Source organism: Lipotes vexillifer, unplaced genomic scaffold, assembly GCF_000442215.2.
Source record: "Lipotes vexillifer unplaced genomic scaffold, Lipotes_vexillifer_v1.1 scaffold1114, whole genome shotgun sequence".
Lineage (NCBI taxonomy): Eukaryota > Metazoa > Chordata > Mammalia > Artiodactyla > Lipotidae > Lipotes > Lipotes vexillifer.
In genome coordinates, this window is record NW_006779031.1 from 1072061 (window position 1) to 1083473 (window position 11413).

An 11413-nucleotide genomic window follows, 5' to 3' on the forward strand; every position below is an offset into this window, starting at 1 on the left:
ACTCTTTCCAGACTATTCCTTATTGATTAAAATAAATCCTTTAAATGATTTAAGATATTGTCACACCTGTTTCTATTCATTAGAGATGGTTACTAAAAATGAAATGTTAATAAATCTGTTTTATTTTGTTGCCTATAGTGCTATCCTTAAGTAGACCTGTCTGAGTTGAGCTACTACATGAATATAAAATTTATATTATAAAGCAACCAAGAAAATGTGACTAGAAACTGTAATACTTCAGCTGAATGCTGATTGCACCTAATCTCCAGACATGCTCAACCCTGAGGCATTGTGACTCACCCCTCTTTGGGGATGGGCAGTGAGAATGATGATTTCTGATCCCCAAACCCCATCCAGGAATAATAATTTTTGTTTTTTACTGCTCCTCTGCAAAACTCCATAGATGCCATCAAAATCAAAAAGAAAAATGTGGAGCTGTTAATCACAGAGAGGGTACTGTGCAAAAGAATACCCTGTGACGACTAGGTGTCAATTGTCTGCTGGACCCTTATTGTGCCTCAGTTAACTGCCTAGAAGATTAGTCAGGGTGCCCTTCTGAATGAGAGTGGGAATAGAGCTCTGTAGAAATCTTTTCTTTATGGTGGGAACCCTAGAAAACTTGTTTAGCCTGGACCTCATAAGTTTCTCCCCCTCACTATTGTGCTCACAATCTATTCCACATATATTCCACAGTCTAGTCCTCAGCTGTGTAGAGCCACGAGCTTGATTTTATCATGTTACATGAGCGTGCACAAACATGAATGTTTAAATGAGAAACCAGTTTATCTTCACTGAGCACTATTTGTGATCTACTAAATGGCACCAACCACTTATCTACCTAAGGCTCCTCATCCAAGGACAGTCTGATGTCTACCCCAACCTTGAGCAGCTGCTTTGCACTTCCTCCCCCTCAGCTTCAGACAGCGTTCATCCTAGCCTAGTGAGGCTCTCTGTGGTTCAGCTCCGGCAGGGAAGGGAAACTGGCTGGACTTCTCAGTGGTCGCCTGACAGTTCAGTGGATGACTGAACCCTGCAGAATGAGGCGTTCTCCTGGATTTCTGGACCCCAAGGCTTAATGTGTGATTAGCAATATTCTTCTGTCAACCTACTTGGCACACACTCGTACTCAATACGTATTTGTGGATGAGAATGGTAGATTCCTCCCATTTGAGAGAGAAAATCTCTACAGTCCTTGTTATGCTTACATAGGGGTTTTGTGGGCGGGGGGGTGGGGAGTGGTAATAAAAATGTCTTTTAAATTTCCAAATGTAGACCAGAAATCCTTTCTTATATTAAAAAAAAAAACAGCCAAGGAAGTAAAATGTTCATTAGCATAAAAATTAATCATCATTTCTCGTGAATATCTCTGAAGCTCCAGCATTTTCTTTTTTTTATTATTTTATTTTATTTTATTTATTTTTGGCTGCATTGAGTCTTTGTTGCTGCTGCGCGGGCTTTCTCTAGTTGTGGCGAGCGGGGGCTACTCTTCGTTGCGGCGTGCGGACTTCCCATTGCGGTGGCTTCTCTTGTTACGGAGCACGGGCTCTAGGCGCGTGGGCTTCAGTAGTTGTGGTGTGCGGGCTCAGTAGTTGTGGCTCATGGGCTCTAGAGCGCAGGCTCAGTAGTTGTGGCGCACAGGCTTAGTTGCTCTGTAGCATGTGGGATCTTCCCGGACCAGGGCTCAAACCCATGTCCCCTGCATTGGCAGGCGGATTCTTAACCACTGCACCACTAGGGAAGCCCTCCAGCATTTTCTAATGCAAATAAAGGTTCTCCAGTTGGCAGCTTTAAAATTGATCGCTTAGTTGTTTTCAAGTCAAATGCATTTTAGCATCTTTTTTCCCCTTTGATTATCATTCCTTTTCTTTCCAAACATTTAGTAAATGAAATCGGTTTACTACTTCTGGGTCGTCCTAAAGAAAATTATTTTTATTAATGTACGTAACGAGGATTCCTTTTAAATACAAAAGTTTCAGTTACACTACTGTTTCATATAACAGGAACTGATTTGTTTTTCCATTATGTATTTTCTTTCCACTCTAGGCCTTTTCTCAAACAACAGAGAATGTATTTTGTATTTGCTCAAATGCTGTCTTCTGTATCCACATGGTTGGCCATAGTTCTTCTAATATTTATCAGCCTTTTCCCTGAGATTCTCCTGATAGTATTAAAGAATGTAAGAAGAAGAAGTGCCAGGGTAAGAACTAAGTTTATATTACCACCTGATTTTTGGAAGGGGCTTCAATATCTGCCATGAACTAAAAACTTTATTTAGAGAATTGCATTAGTTACAGCATGTTAAACCCCTCCTTACAGGTTCATCACTTAATTTCCTCTTCTGCATAAAAAGTATAGTAAAAAACTTCGTTATCCAATGCAGGTGGTAAGTAGATTCCTTAATAGTGTTCTATGTGACCTTTAGCAATCCATATGGAGTATCTCATATGCTCCATATGGAATTTTAAACAGAAAAAAATGATTTTTTTTTAATTTAACCTAGAATTTTCACACTGGGAATTTCCACACCAACATTCCAGCTTTAACCTTAGAAATTTCCCCATGGGTTGTTTGCAGATTTTTCTTTTTAGTTGATAATCCCAATTTGCCTCTTTCAAACCTTTCCCCTTCCTTTAATTATAGTGCTGCTTAATCTCTGTGTTGCTTCTAGCCCTGTCTGTCCAGCAGTATATTTGAACCAAAGAGAATTCCTTGGATGTGGTTTCTACATCCTTCCCCTCTTGAACACACTTGTAAAAATTCGAGATTGTTTTATGAGTGTGTTTTTATTTTTGCTGCTTATATGGTAAATTTTTTGCGGGAATGAGAAGTTATTACCCTCTGTCAGCCTAATTGCTTGCCCCTGCATTGTCTAATATCTTTTGAGCCTTTCTGAAAAAGCCTTTAAACTGAAAGGGATAGATTAGCCTTGAAAATAAAACTTCTGGCAAATTTTGACCAACAGGTTAGTTAAATATGTCATACTCCTACCAACACTAGCTCATTCTGCCAAACAAAACCCTGTTTCGATCATATTGACACCAATTAGATCTTGTAGCCCCTCCAAGGCAATATTTTCAAGAAGTAGACTAAGCTATATCTACCTGATCTATTTCATTAAATTTGCCAACCATTTTAGCCACAAAACTGGCTTGCCTTGATTTTTTTTTTTCCCTATTGATTGATTCCAGTGGTTGGCATCATGCAGAATAGGGAACTAAAATGATTATAGTGGGAAAATCTTCAGTGATTAGATGTGTAAGAGAGGAGCTTCAGCCCCACTCAAAAGCAGTAGATTATCAGTGGCATAAGCCACACTGATTCTTGCTATACACGGCCCAATCACTTGGTAGTTAGGTGGTCAGAACTGGCCTTAACTCCCTGCTTCTGCATGCCTTATGGGTGGAACTGCACACAGTAACGTTAACCTAAGACTGCCTTAATCTCTCTCTAATCCTTCCAGTAGACCCCCCACTAACTCCCTCCAGCCTGGTGTTTGGTCTTAGAATGGAAAAGTGGCATTTACTTGTCTGATTATACCTTTAATACCAGTTGAACAGGGATAAAACAGGTTCCTCCCAGAATGGCTCAAGTGGCAATTTGCATGAAGCCAAACAGAAAATGTCACAGTAAGAAATCTTTTGGTTCCTTGTTGTAATAGAGATTTGTCTAGGAAGGATCTCCTTATTTGGGAGTACGCTTTGAGGAGTTCCTCAATGTTTCTCTTATTTGGGGTAATGGAGCTCATGCTAAATAATGGCTCACACCCAGCTTCATGCTGTAAAGATGAGACAAAAATCTCAGAAATCAAAACCTTCAAACATATCATCTTATCCTCTTCCTTAAGCCCTTTAAAAAAAAATTAGACACTGGCTGGAGGTGACTTTTATATAAATTAAATGGCTACTAAATATTTTAAATGTTTTTATATAAGTTAAATGGCCATTAAATGGAGGGATGCTACAAGGTAGTCACAGATAAAGACTTAGAACATTTTCTTTCCACGCAAACAGTAGATCCCAAACTTCTGTTGAACGAAAGCATGGAGTTCTGGGACTGCGGCCTTTTTTACTTAGCAGTGTAGAATGTTTCCAGGGTTCAGCATGAGATTTGTTTGCCATGGATTATGTCCATGATAGGAGGGGGATTCCAGTGTCTGTACTGTAGCTTGGCATGCTGATATGCTAGAACAACCAGGAGAATTTCCATAATCACCTTCATTCGTTCACTCATTCATTCATTTATTCCTATCGTCATTGAACCAGTGAACATGTGTTGAACCACCTACTGATGAACATCTCTCTTTACGTCCAGAGTCTGAAAGGCTAAATGGTTTTTCAGACTCTATGGGATTGTGAGACTTGCAGATGAGACAAAACATTGTGGGCACTCAGCAGCACTGCCTTTTTTTTTTTTCTTTTTTCTTTTTTTCCCCTTGTGAGAAAAGGAAGAGCAAAGTAGTGCGTATGAATGCATAAAGGCCAACTGAAACATGGCAGCTATGACTACTCTGATAAGTCACATCTATTTACACAAGGCTCTAGTTGGCCACATCAAAGAGGCAGAGGGCCACTTCTAAGATAAAGGAGAAAAGAGTATTTTAATGACCAACAGTCTGGCATCCTGGGTGACTTCCTACTTTGTTCAATATCCCTTGCTAAGACATTGGCCTCATTGTAAAGAAACGCAAAGGACTCTTTTACACCGGGTCAGCCTCATACCTGACAGGATCCCTAATGGGATAAAGTGTGTGTCCCGAGCTAGAGGCAGAAGATCCCCCTGACTTCATCCAGTAAGCTAGGGATCCTTTGCATGTACAGCCAGAAATGCCTGTGCTAAGTAGACTGCCAGTGCTATCCTCCTGTGAGTCTTGGCAGCTGCTTTAAGAAGGGAGCTCAGCAGTGGATAGAGAAAATGTCTATGGCATTTGAGAAAGAAGCTAAACCATTTACATTTAACAATTATAGAAGCAGCCTTCTGTTGAATTCTATTCAGTTCAGCACACATTGCCCAAGGGTCGACTGTAAGCTAGCTGCTGTACTAGGTGTTAATCATTCAGAGAAGAATCAGATGTAGCTCCCTCTCACAAGGAGCTCTCACTCTAGTTGAGTTATAAAGGGGACTTATTTGGAACACTTCTGTAAGCAGGTATAAACAGAACAGTAGATTCAATACTATGGCTTGTTGTAACACAGCTGGGCTATTTCAAGGTCCAAGTCACTACCTCCAGAAGCCTCCACCACAGCCTCCACCACAGACAGAGTTCTGTCATGACATTAGCATTAGAAAGAATTCTCTCTTCGGAAACAGGTTCCCCCACTCATTTAACTCAGGGGTAAATATTTTCACACCCTTATTTTCAGCAATGTAGTTAATTCTTGAGCTAAAGTCCCATTATTAAGGATCATAGGACTTTTCTTTAGCTTATAAACTGACAAAGCCTCATCGCCATGCTGCTGATAAGCGTATGATGAAACTATCATGGAGCACTGAACAGCAGATAACACTTTAAAGGAAATTTAAAGTTTAGGATTTTGGTATTTCAGAAAGCTGTGTCCCCTCTTAAGCACATTTCTTGGGCTGTCTCTTAATCAGTGAAATACACCTGGACCTTCTGGCCAACTGGTAAATACCAGTTCCCATTTCCAGCGGAGGAATTTTCCACATATCTTTATGTAAAGTTTTCCCGTGTAAACCACCATGATCTAAAGGAGGCTTGACTTTGCCTAGTAGACATGGAAACACTATAATCTAATGAGAATGGACCCAGCAACATGGCCATACCTTGCATGTGAGGTCTGCACAACCAAGAGGAAACATTCCATTATGCAGGGAGCTCTTTCAGAGTGGAAGACAAGAAAAGGAAGAATGTCAGGTGTCTGAGCAAAATTCCCAGAGAAAGCACTTTGGAGAATACAATTTATCCTTATAATAATAATGGTGACAATGATGATTACTGTTGCAATCCTGACAGTGTCACATAGAACCAAGAGTTCTAAGGGTAACAGTCCTGTCATCTAAATTAGACAAATATAAAGTTGAATCCTAACATCGTGGCTGTTGAGGTGGACCTTTATGCACTGGCCTCTTTGACAAACTGCTAATTGAGCCAGAGTCAAAGCTCTCTAGATGACTGCAAAGGAATGTGGAAATTTCATACTGTTTTAGTTATCTCCCATCCTTCTCACCCTCCCCCAACCAGTTGCTAGCTGTATCAATTTTTTTATTGCTTTACTCTTTCCATGCTCTCTGCTGCCTTCTGTACTTTCATATTTCTTTTGTTTTCCTTTATAAAGTAACCTATTAACCCCTCAAATTTCTACTTCTTAGAAATACTTTTATTTCTGACCGTTGGGAACAAGGTTTTGAGCACACCAAAATGTGTTTCAGTTACAGTCTTAAATAGATGGGCTTGTATTTTAAACACAGGGTGGGTGATTTGGTATCATGTTAATCTTGTTGCAAGGTTTTTGCCCACAAAATAGAAGACAGAGCAATTTAAAATTTTTTTCTCAGAAATGAAATATTTATTTCTCTAGCTTTATCAATTGGTAATTTGCATGTTACCAACATGTCACCAACTGTATTTAAGGTAAAATGTGAACAGGAAAAAATGTAGCTATGTTAAAATATATATGAATAAATAAAAATATTTGCCTTTAGAAGTATAAATGTTTATTAGACTCTGTTAGATATATGTGTTGCTTTAGCTGGTTTCTTTTTGTAAGCGTATTTCCATTAGCTGCTAAGGAGATAAATAATATGGGTAATCTTGATTAGCAGAATCATTAAGCTCATCCGCATAGTTGACTACTCATCTTCTGTTTTGCTTGAGCAATACCAAAACCAAGTCTATAAATTAGCCTATAGCTTCAGGCACAGAATACGAAAAAATAACACTAACCTCTTAGGTTTTCTGATTAAACTGTAAGTTATCGATTTTTACTTTTTCTAAGTGTTTTAAAGGAAAAATTCATAGCTCTTCAGCCATCACTTTTAAAGAGTCTCTATAGGAGAAAAGGGGGAAACTGATCAAATTATGTTAGAATAAAGGAAGCTAAAGGTTGGTTCAGAGGTAAACGGCACTGAAGTGTGGTTTCACCAACAGTTTTTCCATTATGTTAGTTTTGATTAGGTTTTTAACCTGGAACTGCCCAAGGGCAGTCAGTCCCTTCATATTCCATCTATGCAATTGGATAGGGGAGACAGTTACTTCAATATAGACTGGTGATGGACCCTCAGCCTAGCTCTCTGACCAGTGGATTTTGAACAGTGTAAGCTACTGAGTTAATGATTAGAGATGAGCTTTATTTCAATGAGAAACATATTTTTAAATTACTTTATTCAAAATAGTCAATTTTCCAATTAAGAAAAAAAATTTTAATTGCTATACAGAGAAATAGTAGTTTGCTCATATAATAGACTATTCCTAACTCTAACTCTACTTTTACTTCAGAAAGTAACGTCTTCAAAACTAACGTCATTTCAACTTCAAATTCTCAAAGTTTCTTTTTAAATGTCTTACATTTCAGAGAATATTTACTTTTTTTTTTCTTTTTGGTTTCTGCATTTCTCTTTTTTCTACTGCAATTTTCCACCTTTTGTGCAATTGTGAACAAGGTAACGAAACGCCTCCCTTCCTCAGGAACATCTACTATCTTCATGCTTTCTCAAACTTCCAGCAATCACAGTTTCTCTTGGAGTGAATAAGGTGATTTCCTTTCTTAATGTACCAACTTGCTTGCATTCTCATTTGCTTGACATCATTTTCTGATTCTTTATGAAAAATTCTCATGACTCATCTTTACATCTTCTATTGATACTTAAGAATATTTTGTCATTTTCCTTTAATCATTTGTTCACCTTCTCAAATTGTCACACTGGCGAGAAAGTGATTTTCAAAAACTTGGACTGTAGGTCTGTAGTCCCATTGGTTCCTGGTCGCAGTAGAAGCCACAGTGTGTTACAGCTAGTCTGTTCACTAAGACAGGAATGTTTTGCACAAATTTCTCTTTGTTCAGTACACTCACAGTACCGGCACAACTCTCAGAGGTGTTCACCAAAAGGATGGTAAGGTTTACTAATCAAACCATATTGACTTCATCAACCGCATAACTTAACCAGTGTCATTTCAAAAACCCAAGTTTGCCACGTACTACTACTGTCTGTATTCTTCTACCATGAAAACAATTCAACTGGAGTTGGAGACTTTCTTAGGTCTTTAAATGTATTCATTTAAATGTTACGCATTTGCTGTAGTGTAATCATTTGTACTTTTGGCCAGAGGAGTAGTCTGTAGGAAATTATTTTTTTCTTCCTACATTTTTATCACCAGGTGGGTTAACCAATCTTCAAATGCTTTAAGTATCTTTACCTCACTATTACAGAGAAATCTGAGCTGTAAAAAGGCATCTGACTCATTATCCACCAGACCTTCAGTCAGACCTCTTCTTTTACGAACATTCTCAGACGAATCTAATATATTGTAACAGGTACCTAGTGTTAAACAAGCGGGCTGGCTTTAAAGAAACAGATTAACAGCATTATAAAGAAAAAATGAAAATATCACTCTCTAAATTTTCTCTGCTGTTGGTGTGGTGAACTTTATACTATTCTTTGCAAAAATATAAAGATGCATTACTTGGAATATGGAGAAATACATACTTTAAATTTGCTAAGCCCCCAAATAAAATTTTAGGCATTTTCCAGAACTGAAGGGCAATACAATATATTTAATTTATAAGGGGCATGTTGTCATGGCATCACGTGAAAATGCTTGTTAATACTGATTAGGAAATATAATTTTGATTTTAAAAGATGATTTGGAAAAATTGAAAATAAATATTCCAAAATTGCATCTGTATAATATCAAGTCAGTTTTAGCACTGCATGTTCTTTTGGGAATTATGTGAAAATAATTCAATGTGTTTGTACTTCCATGTGCTGTGTCTGTGTTTCCAGGTATATATTTAATGTCCTTGTAAATGTCTGATCCCCAAGTATATGTTAATGAACCAATCTACTGTAATCACTTTTTGTAGTGTCAAGTTTTATTCAAGCTAAATGTTTCAACTTTCAGAGGTAAAACCTTTCCTAGCCATTCAGGGGGATGCTAGCCTAATCATATAGAATGCTTCATAATTAATTTTTCCAAAAGTGAGTAAATTAATTTTATAACATTGTTTCATTTACCCCCCCAGAAAAAGATTTGGAAGGAATTGATATGCCATGGGAGGAATCCTTGAACTCAGAATGACTCCTCTACGTGTACTCTGTTTCCCACTGCAGGGGCCTCTGTCACCCTAGACCTTTAAAGGTCTTTTATCCATCCATGGGAATGTAGAATAATTCATGAATGAGGTTTCCAAGCTTGTCAGCTTGGAAACAACTCTGTGTGGCTTAGGGCAGGGCTGTCTTTCATGCCCACATAAAAATTAATGATCATCATGAATGACAATTGCAAGTCAGTTCGCTGTGATGCTAACAATTGTGAGTCCACCTCATAGGCCCATTTTTTCATCATCTGTCAACTTCCCTACCCTCCAGCAAAGAATAAAAATTGAGCTAATGGATTGAATCCATTGGTTCTTCTATCTCCTACTGTTCATCACAGTCTGCATCTGCAGTGTTATTTTGGAAGCCAATTCATTTTGTCTCAGTCTACATACATCCTTTTACCCATTTGGAATGACTCACCTGCTTATGTTGTCCCTCAGTAATGAATCTGCTTCCCAGTAGCCTTCAATGTCTTTGACTATTTTGTTCCAGATAGCCTTGTCCTAAGCTGTGTGATGCATTTTAGCTATACAGTTTCCAGTGAATTTTGTATCCCCCTGGATTGCTTGCCTTAGCTTGGTCTGTGGTTTGGGAGACTAGGCTGGGTAGCAGACACTGCTACTGCTTTTGGTCTCTCCAGGGCCTTAACTCCTACAATGCCTAACACAACTGAGGAAATTTTTTTCAAAAAATGATTGTTTTATTTTTAATGTAGTTATTTCTTCTAGGAATATATTTTCATGTGACATTATTTCTTCTCCAAGGAAAACATTTGGCAATTAGTTTAGCCACCGAGTTTGTCCTTTGGTTGATAAGGGTACTGCCTGACTCCTTTTATAAGTTCTCGATGTGAATGGCAACCTTATTTTGGTTAGGGTCGCCCTGACCCTGCTACCGGAAGAACTAATATGAGAAAATGGAACATCAAAAGGAATGGAAGGTATTCTAAAGAACTTCTAGTCCAAGTATGGCAAGGAAGGTGCACCTAAAGGGGGAGAAAATAGTACACCCCTTAAGGCCCTCCACTACTCAGGTTTTAAAAAGTTGGATTTTTGAGTGGAGAATCAAGGGTTAGGTTGACTCCCTTGATGTAGGACTTCCACTTCTCCACATACCTGATTTATACTCACTGATCAGTTGCCCTATCATGCCCCATCCTGATCATAGCATGTGATAGTGTTTAGAGGACAAAGAAGAATCTACAGATTTCTTAGGGAGATTTCTGTGGTTTCTTTCCTAAAAAGATGATGAATAAGAAAAACAGGAGTCAGTTGACTCATAGATACATGATCTACCAAAAAGAAAATTAACTTCAATATTATAGAGAGGAAACATGTTTCTTTAAGTAAAGGAAAAGTACTTTCATAACAGTCTTTCAAAACAATGTATCTTCAGACTTCATCATAATTAACACAACCAAAAAACAGTTGATGCATTCATTCAACATGTCCTGAGCATCTGCTGTGCGCCAGACACTGGGCTAGGTGCTAGAGATAGAAAGTTAAATAAAATGTCCCTGTTTTCATGTCCCTTCTGTCCCTCACAGACTAGAAGGGATCTTAGTGAGCTAAGCTTCTGCTGTCCTAGTGGTAAAAGTTCTTAAAAGAACCCTGGAGCAATCCAAAAGCAAGAAGCAAGTCTGAATCTATTCAGCTGACAAATGAATAAAGGATTCAAAATTGGTTATTGTGTCACTTTTTTTTTCCCTGCATGTGAATAAAACTTGGCAGCTTTGTTAAAAGAACTGTTTTATTCTCATAACAAAATTTACTACTTGATTTATTTTTGAAAATGCTGAACAGGTGGTTTTACATTATTATTAAGATAAAACTTTTAACTCTGTGTATTTTAAATCTTTCAGAATCCGAATCTTGAACTGCCTATGTTATTGTCCTACAAGCATATTGACAGTGGTTACAGCTAAAAGAAAGCATGAAGAAGCAACTACAAAAAGTTATCATCTCAGGATACTTGATATGCAACAAACTAAACCACTATCTTATGTCTAAGGTTCAGAGTAAATGTCCACTAAGATACCAAATGACTCTCTTAAGCATTTACAGTTATTGTAAGTAGCCATTATGGCCAAAGCTCTAAGTTATGAATTATATGAAGGTTGAAAGCAAGAATATTTAGAATT

At 37.9% G+C, this 11413-nt stretch overlaps 1 protein-coding gene across 2 annotated transcripts in view; it reads left to right on the forward strand.

The window, feature by feature from the left end:
* ATP11C (ATPase phospholipid transporting 11C (ATP11C blood group)) overlaps window positions 1-11197 on the forward strand; it is a 100764-nt gene extending 89567 nt beyond the window's left edge. Inside the window, exons 28-29 of one of the 2 annotated variants that reach the window (XM_007452066.1) lie at window positions 2044-2197; window positions 11135-11197. In XM_007452066.1, the coding sequence (XP_007452128.1) occupies window positions 2044-2197; window positions 11135-11197 (217 nt within the window). Of the gene's footprint in view, window positions 1-2043; window positions 2198-8384; window positions 8487-11134 lie in introns of those variants that run through there. The other variant, XM_007452065.1, reaches the window with a different exon arrangement.
* Window positions 11198-11413: the final 216 nt, after the last annotated feature.